The 21,889-nt window shown below is 41.6% G+C and overlaps 1 protein-coding gene across 7 annotated transcripts in view; it reads left to right on the forward strand.

The window, feature by feature from the left end:
* The window catches only part of Ih (hyperpolarization activated cyclic nucleotide gated potassium channel Ih), a 225,566-nt gene that overhangs the window by 126,565 nt on the left and 77,112 nt on the right, over positions 1–21,889 (forward strand). For all 7 annotated transcript variants that reach the window (XM_076788621.1, XM_076788615.1, XM_076788616.1 and 4 more), the window contains 2 exons: positions 2,809–3,218; positions 14,667–14,937. In XM_076788621.1, coding sequence (XP_076644736.1) covers positions 2,809–3,218; positions 14,667–14,937 — 681 coding nt within the window. The remainder of the gene's footprint in view (positions 1–2,808; positions 3,219–14,666; positions 14,938–21,889) is intronic.

Raw genomic sequence — 21,889 nt, forward strand, 5'->3', positions numbered from 1 at the left:
ATTATAAGGTCAAGGTGATTCCGCCTTCGGTTGCTCTTACGTCGTCAAAGCGGAGGGACACGAAAACGTTGCAAACGTTGCAAACGTTGCGCGACTGCCGCTTTTCATCCATTCGCCGGAAATCGAACAAAGAATCGCAATCTACAATTAAATTTAATATTGTTTACGATCTAACGACAGCGTATTGTAACCTTCCACCCCTCGGGGAAACGCACTTTTGTTTAAAATTCAGGTGTCCATTAATATTTCAGGGAAATTTTATTTTCCCGTTTAGAATGGAGGTTTAACCGTTGCGATGCAGAGATTAAATTACTGTTGTTGAAATTAATTGGATTTGATTGTGACACGCGTACATACAGCAACGATTCTGGACAGATTTGTGGAGCATTTAAATTGTCTATTTTCGACCATGCGATTCCCACTGATTTCGCGGTATGTCATTCCATAAATTAGATCGTATCGCGAGATTTAATTCCGCTCGCTATTATCATATCGACCGCAGGGAGCATCGGCGAGTCGAAATCGTGTTTGCTCGAGGAAAGGTCGGAGAAAGAATAGTCGAGGAGCAGAAGAAGGTTTTGCGAAACGTCGCGGTATCGTCGATGGCAGACATTTATCTGGAATTACGATCACGGGTAACCGCAGAAGAAATCGTTTTCTGCCAAACGAGCTGTCGATCGCAGCATACCGTGATCGTTATGCCAGGTTCCTTGTCGTTCGATCTTCTTGCGATCTGGCCTCATCGGAAGGCTGTTTTTCCCGTCAACCGTCGATTCATCGTCGATAAATGTGTCCCGAACGATCCCGGTTTCAGAATCCTTGGGAAAGTTCTAAACTCTTCTACGAAAAACAAAATGAAATCATTTCGACGGTTTCTTCGATCCCCCACCCCCTCCCCTTCACCACAAACGATTTTACACCGCCATCTTGAAACCATTATCATTTCAAACGATATTTTTCATGTTCTAAAAACAATTTTTATTTCGCATGAAGATCTGCAATCATCATTCGCAATTCGTTTCGTGGAAATCAGAACAGCAGAAAAGATCGTTCGGTTAATTCAAATATTTTCCGAAAAATATATATTAATTTTTATCAACGGGTACAGATTTTCGTGTACTTCGTAAAATTTGCGGATTTTATACATAAAGATCAGTCCTCGCAATCATTCTGTCATCAGCGAAAATTTTTAACTCGACAACGTGTCAAGAGTTTGTTAAAGGGTCTATTATAAACTAGTTTTAAAATAAACACACTTGAGGCGAGCGAGACGATTATAAAACACAGAAACTTAACAGTCACTAAGGATGAATAGATCACGCGAAATAAACTCGATAAAATATTTATATTATCAACAATTAAAAATATTTTATTATTACTATTACTTATTAGTCGTTCTAGTTACGCATTTCATTTGTAACGCTCTTGAGACCGGTATCTTACAGAAAATAAAATAATTAGGGCGTGCATTTTCCAAAAGATTCTCGAGTCATTTTTGGCGTCGTGATTAGGCGAATCCGGCGAGTGTAGCATGGTTCGTTCGTCCGGAATGGAACGTGATAATCCGGGAGTTTCGTCGTCGCGATCTCGTAATCGTTCGGAGCAACGGTTCGAGGATATCGATTCGGACAAAGTTCGCCGGAGTAACGAGAGAATCTGCGGGCAATTTGTCGAGATCGATAAGACCCGGCGATAAGCCGCGAGTGTCCAGAATCGCAAGGACGAGTCGAGAGATGGAAAGATTAAGAAGTGGAACAAGAGTCGAGGACAGTTTTGCAAACGAGCCGCTTCGGTCGGACGGCTCCAAGGGTAACTATTAGAACGTGCCGACTAAGGACGGGATATGTGTACCGATCACTATTAAGATAAAATCGTTGCTCCTTCCGCGACGATTTCGCTGCTCGTTCGCCGACGAAATCGGTCACCAACACGAGCACGGAGATTTCGACGCCTTGCTATCCCCGTACCTTCCGCCAAGCCTCCTTCCTATTTTCTACTTTCCATTTTGTCCCATAACGCTACAAGATTACAAGATGACCATTTTGACCCAGAACTACAAATTTTCCAGTGAACACTGCAAAGTATGGTGATTTCTCGATATATGTCACCAATGCCTCGATGATAAACGCGACCACCCTGATATACGGATCGCCTTAGATTTATCTATTTACGGAAAATCGGGGGCTTGGAAAATCGGGGGTTGGAAAATCGGGGGCTTGCAAAATTGGGGGCTTGGAAAATCGGGGCTTGGAAAATCGGGGGCTCGGAAAATTGGGGGCTTGGAAAATTGGGTGCTTGGCAAATTGGGGGCTTGGCAAATTGGGGGCTTGGAAAATTGGGGGCTTGGAAAATCGGGGGCTTGGAAAATTGGGGGCTTGGAAAATTGGGGGCTTGGAAAATTGAGGGCTTGGAAAATCGGGGGGTTGGGAAATCGGGGGCTTGGAAAATCGGGGGCTCGGAAAATCGGGGGGTGGAAAATCGTGGGCTTCGAAAATTGGGTGCTTGGAAAATTGGGTGCTTGGAAAATCGGGGGCTCGGAAAATCGGGGGCTCAGAAAATCGGGAGGCTGGAAACCGGGGGGTTGGAAAATCACGGGCTTTGGAAAATCGGGAGTTGGAAAATCGAGGTCCTACCAAAATTTTGGTGGACCTAGAAAATTCTTGAAACGTCGTTGCGCCTTTTCGAAAATAGCGCAGGCAGGTAACAAAGCGAGCAGCCTTTTCTCTCTGTACACGTGTGCACCTTGATTTTTCATTGAAAAACGAACGTGTATTTTCTTTTAAATTTTTGTTTTCTTTCTGATCGCAGGGAGGGCGAGGGTGGCGGCGGTGGCGGCCGTTCTGTGACGAACGCTGGTGGGGGTGGAGGAGGAGGTGGAGGTCGAAGGGCACCGAGTTTACGTCTGGTGAACGGAAGAGCGCCTACGGGGGTCAGTTTGCACACCAGCAGCACCGAATCCGTTCGTTCACCCCATCACCACCTCGGCCAGCAGCAGCAGCAGGGCGGCAACAATAATAACAATAACAACAACAACAACAACCATAATAACAACAATAACTGCCACGCCGGTAATAACCCCGCCGCGAACAATCATCCACGGCTTAACAAAGATGACAGCATCAAGATCAGCATCGAGAACACGAACACCTGCACCGACAGCCTCGTCACTGCTCTAGACGACGAGACCTTGCTCATCACTGATTTCCCGGGCGACACAGGTGAGTCATTGATTTCCTGCTCTCTATCTATATACACATATACCTCCCTCTATTCTTGCAACCCTGAGGAGGTCGCGGCCGATCGGGCTGATACGATTAGGAGCGTATAGGCTGTGGATTTTTCTGCTAAATTAATAATTCGCTATGTTAATTCGAACATACGAAAGCCACCTGGAAATTGCTTTCCTCCTCTAACCCCTTGCGCTACGATTTATTGCACCACTGCAGTCATTGCAACTACTTTGTCATTGATAATTTTTTAGAACAAGACAGAGGTTTGCGATTAATAGTTTCGAATGCCTATATTATATTCTCCTATAATCACAATAAAAAAATAGAATTTTGATTTTATTGTGCAAGGGGGTGACCCTCTTACGACCCCCTTACCCCCTTATTCTATTGTCGTTCTACAGGGTCATCAAAATAGGACAGGAAATTTGTCCTCCTTTCTTCCCAGATTTCACAACTGAGTTTGAATATTAGTTGTCATTTAATAATAATTTTTTAATAATATAAATAGAAATGGTGTTGCATATGGAATAATTAAACAGATCTGTTAGAAACGATTAATACTAGCAAAAAAAGGGTTCTTTTATTTTGTCTTACCTCAATTATTCGACAATCTGGATTTTTATAGATATTTCTTATACAATTCTGAATCACATTACTGTGGTAAATCGTTTAAAAAATTTTCAAGGACCCAAGGTCCTGTAATGATTGCTCCGAACATGTCCACTTCCTGAAACAAGATAACTCTAACTCACTGCACACACGTTTACCTAAAATTCAATAAGATTTAATAACAATTAACTCCGTCCTTCGGAAGGATCCGTGCTGCTAGCCTGTAGACCTCCAAGACGACGGTGCATTTTACAAACAATATGCAATAAGTCCGCTGAAAAGCGTCTAAAAAGGTTTCACTTAGCCCGAGCACTCGAAATTGATTTTCACTCGTATATTTAGGACAGACGCGACCGAAGGGGGTTAATTTTAGAGCGGCTGGAAGAGCAGTCTCCGCGCGAGTGCTCATGACAAATGTTTAGATCATCGCGAAGGATACCGGCGTGTTTCCGGCGTCGAGCTCTCACATTTCGCGTGATAATTCTCCCCGGAAAGGACCACGAAACTTTCCATGCAACTGGATCGATCGATCTCGATCGATCCACGAGAGAAACGGTTGATTTCGTTGGAGGATTCTCGCCGGCCCCGTTGGAGGATACACGACGAAGAAGCGCGCGCGTCGCTCGACACCGGGGAGTTCAGTTACAGTTGAATCTTTCCCGCCGGAAATTCGATTATGCAGCCCGTAATCCATACTTTTCGCGCCGCGCGACAGTTTTATGGTGCTTCATTACGTTTCATTGAAAAGGACGCGCGGAATCTTTCGGGCTCATTTGTCCCGCCGCTTTGATTGGCCATAATATCTGCATAGCGTCGGCCGTGCGAGAGGTTGTTACACGCGAATCAACGACCATATGAAATTTTTACTAATCACCCCATCCGGAAAGACAAATGCGAAAAATATGATAACCAGACTGCGGGTCTTTATGCAAATCAACATTTGCATAGGTCACCTCGTGAAAACCGGAACGGGAAAGAAATTTCTCCCGTTGACTGGATAATTATGTGCTTGGGAAATGTAATTAGAAGATGAAAAGAATGAAGTAAGAACGGTTATTGCTGAGGCACGCGTTTGTTTTTAGTTCACGAATTTGTTAGAGCAACCGTGCCGAAACATTCTTTTCACTAAAATGGACTTTCTCTGTTTTTAACGTTTTTTTTTTTAATTGCTTCTAAATTTTTTTGTGGTGTTCTGAAAAGTTTAACAATTTCTAATAACTAAATCACTGTTTCTATTATTTTCTGTAATTTTTCCGGATTTTATGGTGCACGAATAATAAAAGAATTAAATGTGAGAAACAATGACTACTTATGATCCTAGTTATACCACACTTACCAAAAACCATCGATTTAAAAAATACCTGTTACTGCAATTATTTCTCTACCGGACAATTGCGAGTGAGTAACATTGCGGAAATTTTTCATTCGAGATGAACGTCCTCGCGAATGTGCGACGAGCATGAATCGATGGTGTACGTTTGAACGGCTCATCGTTTCGCCTTGTATGTCAATATGTAATCTGTGAAACGTCGATAAAGTGCCGTTATTAAATGGAATGGTCCGTTTACATGGAGAATCGTTGCTCTTTGTGCACGTTTCTCTGCAGTTTAATGGAGAAATAAATTTCGTTGGAAATCGCGGAGCCTGACGCACGTGTCGACAGTGAAATATGGAGCGCCATTGACGTACGCGTAAGAATGCCCGTTGAATCACTCGTTTGCCCGTTGACAAATGCGCGTAACGAGTCCATTATCGGCCGTCGCAATATAGAAAACCAATCAAAACGACCCCCGTGCGTTTAGCAGAGTCGTGTTCACGGGCATAGAATAACAGAAAGAGTGAAACCTCCTTCGATAATCCGCACTACTTTCCCAAATTGTTCCTCTTCGAGTTTGCAGCTCCATTTATTTGTTATTACAAAATTTATTTTCTTTATGAAGTGCCTCAAAATATCGTACAAATTAATAGAAAAATAACTTATCAATCCATTCAGATTTTTAGTGATTTTTATTATAATGTTTGCCTAATGAAATTTTACTGAATATCTCCTCACAAAAGCAGCCTTATAATTTTTAATAATACTAGAATATAAAATTTGGAGTTCTAGTGCCAAGTACAGATTATACAGATTATAGTACAGTACAGTCTCGATCTAAGAAGAACGGATCTACGCGATCTTAGCTCACCTATCCCGTCCACTCGAGGAAGCTCGAGCTGCCTTGGTCGCCGAGTAATCCGACACCGGGTATATCGATGTGAACCTCTACTAATCCAATTGCAGAACTTCTTTCATTTAAATTATTATTTATGTGACTTTCGCCAACTCATTCGTGGCATTTTTCTGATTCAAATGAAAATTTACTCGCTTTCTGTGCAGCATAAAAATGGCGTTCGGATGTCAGATATTATTGCAGAGATTGTTAATGCTGGAAATAAAACATGCCACGAATGTGGATTCAATTGGCTCTTGAATAACGGAAAAATAATTCACGGGGACTCATGCTTGCGAGCGTTGCGCGGTTTCTGGCAGTCTCGTTTGTGGTTTCGGAGAATCCAGTTTCCTTTGTGGTTTTGTGAGTTGAAAAGGGGAGATTCCAGGGTTGGTGTTGCGTGCACAGAATGGTTATTTGGAGCGCCACATCAAAGTGCATCTGGCACGAGAAATTCTGTGCTCCGTAGGCGAGTATGAAGGTAAATACAGTTGCCTAATGAGAATGAAAAATTTTTTCCGTCGAACTCAAACGAATGAAATTGCCTGGAGAAGTAAATAATTTATTAGAAAATTACCGCACGGTTGTCCCGTACCTGAACGCTTAAGATATACCGTACACATTCGCAGGGGTGCTTGAATTAGTATGCGAAGATAAAGACAATCTGGGCGCTTTCCATTTACCCGTAGCCGCAAGTACGAAATAATTTCGAGCTACCTCCTTGGCTGAAGCGCCGAGACACTTCCAGATTTCCAACCTGTCCAACTTCGTTAATCCCTTCGAATCCCTCCCCGAAGCCTCACAGGATCCGTAGGATCACGAAGCTTCGGACCAACAGACTCGCCTAATTTCAATCTTCCCGCGATTCCTTGAACGCCCTCTGCGCGGCTACCAGTCAACAAACTAAACGAACGAGCAATCGTTTAGAGAAAGCATAGCATTCTCTAAACACTTGGACCACTGGAAGATACAGATCACTATACTGCGAATTTTTGGGAATTTTTATTGAATTTTTATTTTGACAAATTGTTTCCTCCTTCAGTAACCTTGATAAATTGACAATAATTAATAATCCATCAATATTTTTCAATTCATTTAATCTTTCCACTGTTTCAAAGTTCACCTGATCACATTTGTCGTAAATGGATAAAATCCACAAGCATTATACAGCAGATAATCAAATTGTTAAAACGTCGTTAAAAGTATTTTATGGAATACTAAAATGTAAATGTACGTTTAACAGCGCTATGGGCGCCATTTTCTGGTACTACGGCTTCAAGAATGCGATCATTCGCTGTACAGTGAGTTATGTGTTTATTCGCAAATAATTATTTAAGAGCGTTCATGGGTTTAAGTTGTGTAAAAAATTTTATATTATATGCTCCAGTGTTGGACACATTTTATTTGATTTATTTCTGTACTCTTTTTCGCGGAAAAGTGTGAGACATAGTTTAGTAGTAGTTATGAACAATATTGTAACTGAAAAGTCTTCCGTTTGATTTCAAGATTCTTTTGTCTTCGTGACTTCTTAACTAGTACGAATCTCAATGAGATTCAACGGCAATCCATGAGGCACCTCAAGTTATGACAAATGCGGTGTAGAAAGATTCAAACTTTTAACGAGCTGTTCTCTCTTTCAACGTTTCAGTGGAAGGTATTAAACGTAAATTTGCGTACTTGATTGGGTAAATGTTGACCATGTACACTTGATTTTTGTTATATGTTTCTTTGACACAAACGGGAAGAAATCAAATATTTTATAGTAATTATTCAGAAAAACAAAATACAACCATGGCGAGGGTGATTCTACATGAAAAAATACGTCGAAAATATGCAATAAAATTTGTTCGATTCGAGGCCCCGTTTTCGAGAAAATCAATTTCGAATTTTCTCCAAGTGCTCGTGCACTTAGCCTTCTGTACAGTCGGCGACTTGCAGCGACATCTGCAACGAAATTCATCAGTTAGGTGCACGCGTACCAGAACGACTTCGAATTTAATTATTCTCGGAAGAAGAAGGCACCAACGTGATTATGTTTGATTTTCTTTTATCCTATTCTTACCACGAATATTTGGCCCACCCAGTACATGCAGAGATTTCCATATCAGTATAAATGTTGAAGATTCGGAAGCACACGTGTTTATAACCTTTCTTGCTAAATCATCAGTCCTTTTGTTTCGCTTGATGTCTGTACGTGATGGAATCCAACAAAATACGAGAGCGTAGTACCGATATCTCTGCAAAAATGAGGAATACGTACATTTAAAATACAATGTCAATGGCTTTTGTGAAAGAAGTCTTGAAAAATTGAAGTCACCAAAAACAGCACGATAGGAAACGTGCCATTGCAATGTTTGGTTGTTGATGAACAGATTTGTAAATTTGTAAATTATGGACGATATAATTTCACAGAAATGGCGAACTTTCACGTGTAATTTTTTAACTAAAAAACAACCCTTTGCACTCGAAGCTATTTTAACTCCAAAACGAGACATTTCTGCCAACCTAGAATATTTTATTTATAGAATATTTTATTTATAGAAGATTTCCCTCCAATATATTTTTTTCATGTTGTACATACGAAAATGGTGCAGTTTGCTAGTACAATACTGAAGTGTTTAGTAATTTATTAAATATAAACGAATTAAATAATGTAAAAAATACTTTGAATAATGACACTGCTAAGTTCGAGTTCAATATATGAATCACTTTCTCCACTAAATTGCACATCCAATAATTGTAATAAATTTTATATTTTTACCTGATTGTACATAGATAAAGTCATATACTCATTATACATGGATAAAATTCGAGTGCTAAGGGTTAAATTATATTGTATATTCAATAGACGAGTCACTTTGTCCAGTAAATTGCAATAATTGTAATCAATTATATATTTTTACCTGATTGTACATGGATAAAGTCATATACTCATTATACATGGATAAAATTCGAGTTCTAAGGGTTAAATTATATTATATCTTCAATACACGAGTCACTTTGTCCAGTAAATTGCAATAATTGTAATCAATTTTATATTTTTACCTGATTGTACATAGATGAAGTCATATACTCATTATACATAGATAAAATTCGAGTGCTAAGGGTCAAATTATATTGTATATTCAATACACGAGTCACTTTGTCCACTAAATTGCAATAATTGTAATAAATTTTATATTTTTACCTGATTGTACATAGATAAAATCATATACTCATTGTACATAGATAAAATTCGAGTGCTAAGGGTTAAATTATATTGTATATTCAATAGACGAGTCACTTTGTCCAGTAAATTGCAATAATTGTAATCAATTTTATATTTTTACCTGATTGTACATAGATGAAGTCATATACTCATTATACATAGATAAAATTCGAGTGCTAAGGGTCAAATTATATTGTATATTCAATATACGAGTCACTTTGTCCAGTAAATTGCAATAATTGTAATCAATTTTATATTTTTACCTGATTGTACATAGATGAAGTCATATACTCATTGTACATAGATAAAATTCGAGTGCTAAGGGTCAAATTATATTATATCTTCAATACACGAGTCACTTTGTCCAGTAAATTGCAATAATTGTAATCAATTTCATATTTTTACCTGATTGTACATAGATAAAATCATATACTCATTATACATACATAAAATTCGAGTGCTAAGGGTCAAATTATATTACACCTTCAATACACGAGTCACTTTGTCCAGTAAATTGCAATAATTGTAATCAATTTCATATTTTTACCTGATTGTACATAGATAAAATCATATACTCATTATACATCGATAAAATTCGAGTGCTAAGGGTCAAATTATATTATACCTTCAATACACGAGTAACTTTGTCCAGTAAATTGCAATAATTGTAATCAATTTTATATTTTTACCTGATTGTACATAGAGTCATATACTGGCGAAGTCCCCAGCAAGCATGATTACCGGAACAGTCCGTATTGAATTTTGCACGGCAGACAAATATTTCCAGAGATAGCATCACTGTGCTCTAGTAGGGCAGTCCGTCGTTTCTGGACGACAAAGACGGCTGACGGGGGCGTCGAACAAAACGGGTTCAGACAAGGAAACTAGCTGGAAATAATGTCGTGAAAGTAGGGTTCGACGGTTTTGACCGAGCGGGCGCGTTGGCCCTCGAGTGTCAAGGCTGAGGCTTGATCTGCATGCGATCCTCCGGCAAGGAAGAAGCCTGTCCGAAGAATCGAAGCACGCCGGTTTCCCCCGCGGGTTTCACAATAAAACCGGTCAGTGGTTGTTCGGCCGTCTCTGTCTGGCATTCGGCGTGGCTTTCGCCGGCGTTTGCTCGTTTTGCGGCACGCGTGCCGCTCGTCATTAGTCAACCTCTGCTCCGGGGACCAGTTACGCGGTAAACCGGGGCAGACACCGTTCTCGCGGATCCCGGACAGGGCCGGTTTGCGGTCTCGCGGACGATGCCCGAGGACCATCGAAATCAAGAGCAAAGGCTCGACGATCTCCGGAGGCCGTTGTTGCGAAAACACCAGCTGGAGGACACCGACGGTCGCCGCCGCGTGTTCGTCTCGAGCTGGCCGGGATTGTGCTCCCACAGCACGAACGAGTCCGGTGAGTCCTTCTGGGATCGCTATGCCGTCAAGGACCCTTCCGAGGAGCCGACCCCTCGATCATGCTGTTCCGCAGTTCTTCGGAAACTGGCCCCGGCTGCAGGCCACGCCGCTGTCACGTTATCGTTTATCGTTCCTCGAGTGATCCTTCAACGATTCGTGACAGCGAAGCTGTTCTTCGAGGCAGGATTTAGAGTGTTCGCGATCCGGGTTGCTCAGGTGAACCGAGGTTGCAAGGATTGGTCGGAATTAGTGTGATACCGGTCTCCGTCTCTCGACGGTTGTAGATGATTCGGTGCCCGTTGCGGAGGGTCGATGGTTTCCGTGATACGGACGAGGTTGTAGATTCGGTGATTTGTTGCATCACGCGAGGGGCTCCAAAGTGAGTATGGTTTGCAGGTTGTGGTGCGTCGTGCTTAAATTTCATTCGGGGGAATTTGGTTCCGGGATGTTAAATCCGAGGTGATTTCTGAAATTGATTTTCGAGAACCTCTGGGACAACTTCCCGCATGATCAAGGGTGTGCACAATCATTTTTTCAGTGAAAAATGTGCGGTCCCATCAGCAGAAAAATAGCAAAATTCGAAAACAAAAGTGCCCAGTTTAAATCGAGAGGTACAGCGAATGGACGTGTTTGGAGATAACGAACGCCTAATCTGTCCAATTAGATTATTTACTTACTTGCATCGTGGGTTTTTGATGATCGAGGCGGAAATCCTCCGCAACTCCGACCGGCGGTTATTCATTTATATAAGTTTTGAGATGATCAAGTTGTTGGTTCGTTAGAGGGATCTCGTTACGCGATAAGATAGTCCTCGCCTTTTCCTCCCGCCGCGGTTGTAATGGGTTTCTTCTATTACTGTAATTATTCAAGTGCTCAGGATGAAGTCTACTGATGAATCCCGAATCAGTTTCGAAGCGATTAATGTTTTTGCGCCGGCCGGCCGGCCGCCGGAACTTCCTCCTCGGACGACGATCTTGAAACTCGGTTTAACTTGGTCCGAAATCTTTCCGCCGGGCTAATAATTACACGTACACACAACAACAACCGGTGTCTTAATGAGCTACCGGCGAACTTTCGCGTAAGCCGTTCTTGCGCCGACGATGAGCGTCGCTGCTTCGATAAATATTCATGGCGATTATTAACGAGGACTGGTCACCTTCTTGTTCCCGGGAAAGAATCTTCGAGCATTGCGAACTTACTATTTAATTATGCTAATTCGGAACTCTTTTGCATTTTAATCGACAGCGGGTTAGTTTCGGTGCGATCGGTACACTTTAGGGACGATAGGCAATCGGAAATGTTTCCTCGATTATTATTGGTCACATACGTCACTGAAAATCAGTAGATTTTAACATTTTATGGAACTGATTCCAGTGTTAAATTATCTTTAATTTGTTGGAGGTATTAATATCGGAAATAAAATTTGTTTGATTCTCTAAATTATTTTATCTGAATGTAGTATAGAATTTCCGCGAACTTATTAATCTTGGAAGTACATTTGATTTAACTTGAAGTCCTAAATTCGAATAGACTGTTATGTTCAAATAATCAGATTACATTTAATGTATTAATTTACTAATGTTGTTGATATTAAATATTGGGGCATTTTATTTAATTTCAGATTCTCCGAATTATTCCGTGTGTACGTAAATTCGTATAGACAGTCACATTCTGATAATTCTAATCTAGAGAAATTTCTCACTGAACTTGTAATCTAGAGACTTCAGTTTGTTTGCTATCCTTTTTATATATTTTTTATGAACTAATAGACTACTGTTTTAACTTACCTATGGAAAAATTCGCAAAGATCATCGTTCACTGAACGAGCAACAATCTCTTACCGATAACGTAACTTAATCAACAAAGTATCAAATTATGAAACATTATCTTGCTCTTCCACGATGTAACGACGCCATTTAATAATGTTTGCACAGTTTCTGACTTATCAGTCATTCACTTAAAATGTTGCCTCTCGTTCGAATGCGTTAATATCTTTTTTGAAAATCATGCTTATCCTCGGAAAAGTAAAATTTGGTTTGTGGACAATGATTCACTGAATCAAATTTTTGACATACAATTTGAAACGATTAGCGAGTGCCATTTTTATTTCGTGACATAGGTCCTGTAATAAAAGAAAAATTTCTAATTTTAATAAGTGTCCGGTGACTTGTGGAGGGGAGTGAATATTACTTTTCTGTGTATTCGCCTAACTGAGGCTGTGGCAATCGAAGGAAAGGTGGTTCAGAGCATGATCCCCAGTTCGAGGTATGAATTATCTCTGATGGCAGGAAAGGAGACTCTCGCAGGGAATTCTCTCAGTTAACTGTATTTAATGGAGTGAACGGTGCCCCGAAGTTTTTACATTTCACATGTGGCCGCCGGTGATGCGTGGCGGCGTTTCGGAGCTAGAAAGGAAGTCAATGGGAGATCGGAATGAGCCTCGCATACTCGCATGTGCGTCAACGACCGGTGGTGGGGATTTTTTTTTTGTGGCGATGGGCGAGACGTGTTGCTCCGGCTGAACTTGACCGTACAGACTACACTCATTAGTGCATTCGGCTGCATATTTCTCTTATTATTATCTTGTTGCACACGACACGACGGAATCATTGATTTAGATGACTTGTCCTGCTCGGTTAGCGAGTAGCTCTACTTAACTGTAATTCCATGATGTTACACGTTAGCTGTACTTCCGAGAATGGAAACGACGAATAGACTATAGCAGTGCACGCGCGCGAGAAATAATTCTGTTGCAATTTTTTTTTAAATTTATTTATGTCGCATCGACTAATAGATATCATAACCATAGATCACAGATAGATATCTTGGCGACATCATAAGGTAAGAAGGGATATTTTCGCTAAGGATTGTACAATTTTTTATAAATATTTTCCACCCCATTTTGAGCTTTATATCCATTTTTAAATAAAACATGAGGCATCTGTAACACTTTCAGGACGTGTATAAACAAATCTTCAAATTGTGGTTCTTTTCTTTCTAGAAACAGACTATAATTGGCTGCAATTGTCATTGCAATGAATAAGTAAAATTTAACTAGAATAGAAATTTAACTTTTTTCTTAATAAAGGACCGTGATTCACTGCAACAATTTGTGGGGAGGGTGGAAGAATGGGGTTGGACTACGAGGATATATAGCTTCAGGGGATTTTAGTAAGAACTATAGTGGCGTCGTAAAATTTATGACACATCAATCCATATTGAGTTGGGAGCTGGTAATAAATTTCAGTGTAGTAATAAATTGACGTTTAGATATCGGTTTGAATTTTCCCCATTAATTTCGTCCACTGAAAAACCCGTCTGCTACAATCTGTAAAACGACGTATCTCGGTCATTCGTGTCATAAACCTGCTAGTACTATCTTTCACATTTTCATATTTTATGCTGTTCAGTTATCCCCTAGAAATTAAAGCCACAATAATACGAATATAATTATTATAATATTATAAAGAGTAGGCGCAAGTGAAAGTAATGGACAGATCGAAAATATTTCAGCTTGGCAACATTATCAAAAGAAGAAAGCAATTTTTACTTGGCTCGTATTGTACTTAAGGCGAACAATTTTTATTTTGCATAAAATCCACAGTCTACATATTATGAATCTACAAAACTGGTTGTCCACAATGAGAACGTGTAAAAATTTAATTATACATATTTCTAAAATAAAAATACTCGTTTAATGTCACAATGTATACTCTACAACACCAATTCTTATCGTCAATAATATTTATGTTTATAATATTTACAAAATATATCACGTTATCTAGTAAAGTAATCCTAATTTTCCAAGAGAACGTGATATAATACAATTTAAAAAAAAAAAGTTATTGTCTTATAGGAAGCGTTTCAATATTAACGGCAGTTACAGTGACACGTATCATGGGGGGGTTCCCTTTGAGCAGAGAACCGCCTAAATTTAGCGTACTTCGGCACCGGATGGGCCGAAGGAAAATGGTTTTCGGACGACACGCTGAGAAGGTTTTTCTTTTTTCAGGCAACGAGATGAATTACAAGGGCAGCGGGAAGGTCCACTTCGGAGTGGACGACGTGTCCCTCTATGGGACGCCGAAGGAGGAGCCTGGTCCGGGTCTCCCGGGCCAGGAAGTCAAGCAGAGTTTCTTGAGGAATCAATTCCAAGCCCTGTTCCAGCCGACGGACAACAAGCTGGCCATGAAGCTTTTCGGCAGCAAGAAGGCGCTGATGAAGGAACGGATCAGGCAAAAGGCTGCGGGTCACTGGGTCATCCATCCTTGCTCCAGTTTCCGGTGAGTCTGCTTCTCTATCAAACGATACTTGCCTTGACAGGCAAACGATATCGACCGACGGATTCTGGCACCACCGTGGCAACTTCGCGCCTCGTTTTCCAAAGAGAGAAAGTACCCTAACTTATCGTTAGATCTTCTCGGGCTGTCGTTTCATGGGGAAAGTTGCCCAGCCTTATCGCGGCAGGCTCGTAGCTTCGCCGGAGTCACCTAGCGACGGTTCTTCAAAGGGTGTTGCGCGCGAATCCCAGCCTCGAGAGTCTAAATACAACGCCGGAACTTTGCTCCAAGTTTGGGTCTCCCAAGGACAAGATTAGCTCCCGCGAACCAACACAGGGGCGGCGCAAACGTAGAAGACATGCCACGCTTTTACACTAGGAGTCAATAGCAACTTTGTTCTCGTAGTAACTGAAACGATTTATTTTCCCTTATAATAGTACTTTAGAAAACAAAAATTCCCCACATCGTGTGGTAGAGATACCACCTGTCTCAATTTCTGGGTTTACCAACACGAAAGTCGACACGGTAATTATTCCTGAGATCTTTCTGGAATACTCTTTCAAGATTTACAGCGCCGATAGTAGTGTGCTTGGGTTGCACAGTTATTTTGGGAACATTACAATTGCCCCTCGAGCTTTTGGTGCCTGTTAAGTTCCCAAAATATTCGTAGAAAACTTCCTTACCGGCACGTTGAATTCTGCCCACAAGCGTGCGTCTGTGACACAGTAATTTCTACGAGATACGAAAGTCATGTTCGTATTCGGCACATCAAAACGAGTAGAATGACGTGTAACAGTTGCGAGAAGCTCGGCGGGGCAATTCGAAAGTCTTACCCTTGACAGAAATACGTCAGGCCACTTTTTCGATCACTTGAAGACCGGAATGTAGCAAAGCCGACTAGACCAGAGTACGAGAGACTCCCTACACCTTTATAGGAAGTTCGTGTGTAACGCACGGTCGAAGGGGAGATGATTGTTTCTGGCTCTGACCAGTTTGCTTTGAATTAGGATAGACAGTTCAAGTGTCCTCCATCGAATCAGTTGATCCGTATACAAAGTATCCGACCAGTGCTGTAGACACCGGATTCAGAGTCCAATGGTCAAAGTAAGATCACCGATGCTCTTACAGTGGTAGGGGGAACCTCGACGACGGGGAGAATGACCAAAAAGGGGGGGGGGATGCAACGTGGGTGGGGTGGTGCGGGGGACCGATCGCTAACGAGCAATGGAATTTTCGGAGGCCCGACGCGGGCCGCTCCTATCTCTCCTAATTACCAATTAAAACGTCTAATTAAAGTGCCTCGCCGCGAGTGTAGACCTCCGGATCGAACGAATTGTTACGTCGTGTCCGTGTGTATCCGTGGAACGTGTTTCTTCGCGATTGCGCGGTGATCGGCTTTGACCCAGTTCGCAATCTTTCGCCGGCGAAAACAATCGATGATAAATCCGGGGGCTGCGTCGAAAACGGAACACCCGTGTGCCCGTAAACACGCTTCCGGTCCTAGGAATATGCATTCGACCTGTTCGGTGATAAATGGCCCGGGCGAAACGAGTTTCTAACGACGCTTTTAAATCGCTGCTACCTCCATTGGCAACGCTTACCGAAGACGATCGCCGTAGATCGCTCCCCCCCCCCCCCCCCAGAGAAGTTCACGGCAGTGATGCATCGACTTGCTTTCGTTCGATCTCCAAGGGATTTCCACTGTACTTTGAATTGTTAATGAAGCAATGGCGGTGTTGATTCGATCGGACGATTTCCAGGAGGAATCGATAATATTAGGGAAGCTAAGAGAGGCGGGATTTTGCTAGGCGCAGCAAACGATCAAAGTCTTGATCTAAGCCCAATCCTCGGGTCCGTGCCGCGACATAGATCGTGTAGGGCTGCTATTGTTTTTTTTTTTATGACCGCGTCGAACGTAGGAAAAGTCAGCGCGTGTAAACACGGACCGCGGCATGCTTGCTTTGTTTACACTGCTCAGCGACCGAGCTTATGGCCCCTCGCGGACTATGCCCCCCCCCCCCAGTAGAGGGGTACGCGAACTAAGATCGCGTACCTCCGTTCGGCTTAGATGAAGACTTTACTGTAGCAACCGGACTGCGGATTTTACGAATGAGTGGACGTAATTCAATACGGTAAAAACATTAAGACAATTTAACGACCATTTTCAATTTCTTAAAATTGTGAAAGATGGAAAGGAGTTTCTGTACTTTTTAGAAATTCTAGGTTCTAAGTGAAACTATTATAAAATTGGGGAACCACGATCGAGGACGAGGTTCAGGACCACGTTGTAAAAGTGGGTCGCTCAATCTAAAAAATGCCTCTGATCCTTGTTATATCCTCGCGTGTCAGTCCCGTTGGAAAGAATTATGGACACTTCGGGGATCCGGGGCCTTTGTCTTCCGCGACAGCATAAAGCACTTTCTCGTATCGGGGTCGAATTCCTTGGCCAGCCTGGTTCCAACAACTGGAATGCATCTCTCCGCGGCGACATTATTTCGCGAAAAGACTGAACGAAGAACGTAGTCGTCCTGCGGGAGCAGGATAACGCGTTCCTTCGGGTTCGATCGGATCGATCCGGGTCGTTGGCACGGCGACGGTCTAGTTTGGGATAAATATCTACCCGAGAACTGCCGACGTTTCGATTCTTCTCGCTGGTTAATGCGTCACTAATTTTTTACCGAACGAACTCTTAACGATCGTCCAACTTGATGCTCCTATTTTTCGATGTTACGTTTCAACCATCATTTTTCATCGCTTTGATAATTAATTACAGTGAGAAACAGCTTGAAACCTCCTATATTTTCAACGTCCTTCCATTCTTAAAATTCCTAGAATAATTCTGAAGTACTTTACGTTCTTGACTTATTTAAATTGCCTGATACTCGGGATATAGAAAATTCAAATTATCGACATACTTGGAATTATCGAATTTTGATGCTCTTCGCGTCTTTTAAATTCCATGTATTCTTGACAATCTTATGCATTTATGCTAGTAATGGGTAGATCAAATGCAAACAATCTGTGAAAATAATCAAAGAATTTGAAAATAGTCCAGTAAGGTCTTGATCTAAGTCCAATCCTCGAATCCATGCTGAGACATAGATCGTGTAGGGCTCCTAATTTCTTGCGACCGCTTTGAGGGCGCCGAACGTAGAGAAGGACAGCGCGTGTAAACACGGACCGCAGCATGTTTACACTGCTCGGCGATCATGGCAGCTCGAGTTTCTCGATCCTTCGCGGACTATACTCCCCAGTGGAGGGGATAGGCGAACTAAGATCGCGTGCATCCGTTCGGCTTAGGTCGAGACTTTACTGTACTGTATTATTTCCAAGCCGTTCAAATGATTAAAAAAAAAAAAATAAATATCTGTGTAGCTCTAATAGCCTGCAGACAAATTTTATTTCAGATAAAAATCCACAACCCAGTAATGAAGAAGTAACGTAAAACAAAAATAACACGGGAAAACCCGCGGAGGATAATTTAATATGCGTCTAGGGGTGCGAGGTTCTATTGTGTTTTATATTTCAGGACATTAATTTAGTCTTTTCCGGTAATAAGCGGTCGGCATTTCTGAAAACTGCGAATCCCTTTCCGTTTCACGCGAATCCAACGAAACAGTCGGGCACCGTTCCATAACCATTCGGGAAACAGCGCGTCCCGTGCGTTCGTCGTGCCAATTGCCCGGAATTGCGCCGTTCTTCCGCTGAGAGCGTTGCTTAATTACCGATAATACCGAGAACGCTGGCTTCAGCCACCAGTGGATGCTAAAATTTTCATTTGAACGACTGCTAACGACCCTCGTATTCTATTTTCACGCGGCGTCCGATCGTTAGGCCCGTAGGAATCGTTCAATTATTCAGACAGAACCTCGCGGAATCGCGGAACTTCGCTTGTAACATGAAAAGACGCTGCCTGCAACTAGGCTACAACTAGGCTACAACTTCTTCGACTTTGCTGTTACGCTCCCTGGATCACTATGCCCGCGAGTTTTTATGCAAATTAACTTTTGATGGAGGCCGAGAGAGGGGATGAGTTTCTTGCGACTCTTCACTGTAAAAGAAAAATATCGTCGATCTTCGTTGATTGCAAAAAAAAATGGCAATAAAGAAAATAATTTGACCTTGAAATTCAAGCTCAAGGACAATTTTCCGGCAACCTTTTTTTACAGATCTTCATCGATCCGAAGATGTAGATTACGCGTATGGCAGCCAAGACCAAATATTTCTTTACAACAATTTTTTAGAACAATCATTAATTGATGTCCAACGTGATTTCTATCTAGATTTGCTAAGAAACGTCATATTGTTTCTTCTTCCATCATCTCGTCTTTCATTACACCCATCTGACACAATGGAGTCGCTATCAATGATCAGAGTCTAAAAACCTGACGTACTGTCATCTTCAAGGTTTCTGCTCTTTGTTACCATTATTGGCTCGGGAATCTGTTGCGTTCCGCAAGATTTATAGGGCATTGTTCTTTCGTTTACGACGATGTTACAAATTGGAGATAATGTACGTCCAGAGACGTCTTCGGTTCACGATGAATGACCGAAAACATTCATCTCTCGACACGTTGGCGTCGTAACCGTCACGCTTAATTCATTATATTGAAATATTATTGCATTCTTGCCAATTCAGTGTCGTATGCTCGTTACCAATCAACGTAGCGATTCAGGTTATTGCATTTCTTCGAAATACAGTTTCCGATCGTCGTTATATAGAAATAATGTCCAGGAGTAGAACAAGAATATTGATTCTAATGAACATTGGCGTTATCATCGCGTTGGGAATGGCACGGGAGAGAAAAACGCATGAAAATATTGATCGAGGAAATCACACGGAACTCGTTAACTGTCAAACGGAAACCAATGAAGCGACCTATTTACCGTATTACGACCGCTATTTATTTACGATGGTTGCAAAAGGTATAGGTCTGTAATATGGTTGAAACAAATTGGTTGTCACAAGTAATTAAGGATATTCTGAACTCTAATTAGTAGACGGCAACTTTATCTGGATTTGTATGCAAATCAAAATCGTTTCACATTTATTGTGAGAAATGCAAACTAAACAGAAAGTTCTTTCCCTCTTTAATATTACAATGTTATTAGCTAGAAAGTGATGTTTAACGTTTCCTCTTCAATTTATTTATTCAATTTATTATTAATCTTCCTGTTACTTCAAACTTAATCTACCCGATTTTATAAAAAATGCATCTGCAATCTATTAATTATTCGTTTATGCCATTTATTACTGACATTTGAGTAACATTTTTCTTAGCTACCACAAATTATATTAGAGGGGTGGAAACAACCCCTACAATCAGAATCAAATTTCAGAATATTATTTAAATGACACACTGCGTACAGACTGTCAGACGTTCATTTAAACAAACAATTTTCTTGTACATCTGTCCCACACAGTCAAGATCGCTGTAAAAAGATACAAAATATATTTAGTATAGTTTCAAACCAAATGGCTCTCTTGCAAAATCGTTGTACAAAAGTACACAATTTATTTCCGACACCGTCATAACTATGCAAAGAAACTTAGCAAGACATTTGCACAAGGACATCGTGGAATAGTTTTATCGAAATCAACATCGTCGGGACTCCTTTTCGAAAAACCTCGATAATTGGTTCGGCAGCTCTTGCGGGCCAACCGGTTCGGCGTCAGAAGGACAGATTAAAAAGGAAATCAGCGTCGACAATGCCGAGAGAGTATCACAAAGGGGAGAAGATGGCATCCGATAAGCGCGGACTCGCGGTTTCCGTGTGCCCGGAAACGTTGCTCAATCTTGCACGACAGAAGTCGTCGCAATTATTGGATTTCTCGAGTGATCAACGAGGTTGATCTATTCTGATTCCATCTAGGAAGCGAGCGGTATTTACGGTCCGCGGATTCTAACTATAAAAACGACCTTTGATCCCTGACGAGCCAGATGTCAGATACTCATTTAAAGGTTCGACTAAAAATAGTGAGGGTCCGCGTGGTCTTGCTCTCTTACGCTCGTCGCCACCGCGTCGACTAGGCGATATTTATAACGACGGATTCTTGAAAAACGGCATGCCCCCCTATCTTTCCCAGGAAATGCTCGGCCAACCTCGGGACGGTCTCGGGAGGGGTCGTTGACCTAATCGTTAACCCTAACCACTGGCCAGATGATGAGTCAAACGGGCTTACGTGAGAAACGAATCTGGGAATGGCCAGCTTTCTTCGACGGAGATAGAACCTCGTTTCGAGGCTACACTCGGCTCGATAATGGCCCCCAGGCTGAACCGAGAATCTTGAAACTTTTAGGACGGTCCGTGAGCTACTTTGACAAGTCGTTGTCATTAACATTTCTCCTAGCTTCCCTCGCGACCGTTCTGCAATTGCTGAAAATGTGTAGTTGAGGATTTCTTAATCAATTGTTCAATTCCAACAGCTATTTCGACTAATACCTTTTGAACCAGTGAATTCCTCGCAGTGAAACTTCGATTTTTGCCATTTTCTCGTCAAGATGTACGGGATTATGTAATAGAAAGTTAAAAATTTCTGGGTTGTCGAGGTGAAGTTTAACCGTTACCGCTATTTCAGTCGAGAAGCTATGTATCGTAATCGTGAAATTTCTTTTTGGATAATTATGAGACTTCGTGGAGCAAGCAATATAAATTTTGTTAGGAGAAAAAGAATTAAAAATCCGAGATAAAGCCAAAGTATGTGTGAAATTCGGAAAAAGTGTGTCCGTGCTGCGCGTTATTGATCATGCCTCGGGTTCCATTGACGGAAAGTGCACCTGCACTTTTTAGGGGTGTCATTGCACTGACGCAGAGAAGCCACACAGCAAGGTAGACCTTCTCTTGCCATTCAACTTTCTCTTGCATAACCACCGTCTAACCAAACAAGAGATAACCTGTTTCACAACTGACCGACTCATCCTGCACATACAAACTGTATAATACTGTAAACATT

The sequence above is a fragment of the Halictus rubicundus genome, chromosome 5 (assembly GCF_050948215.1).
Source record: "Halictus rubicundus isolate RS-2024b chromosome 5, iyHalRubi1_principal, whole genome shotgun sequence".
Classification (NCBI taxonomy): domain Eukaryota; kingdom Metazoa; phylum Arthropoda; class Insecta; order Hymenoptera; family Halictidae; genus Halictus; species Halictus rubicundus.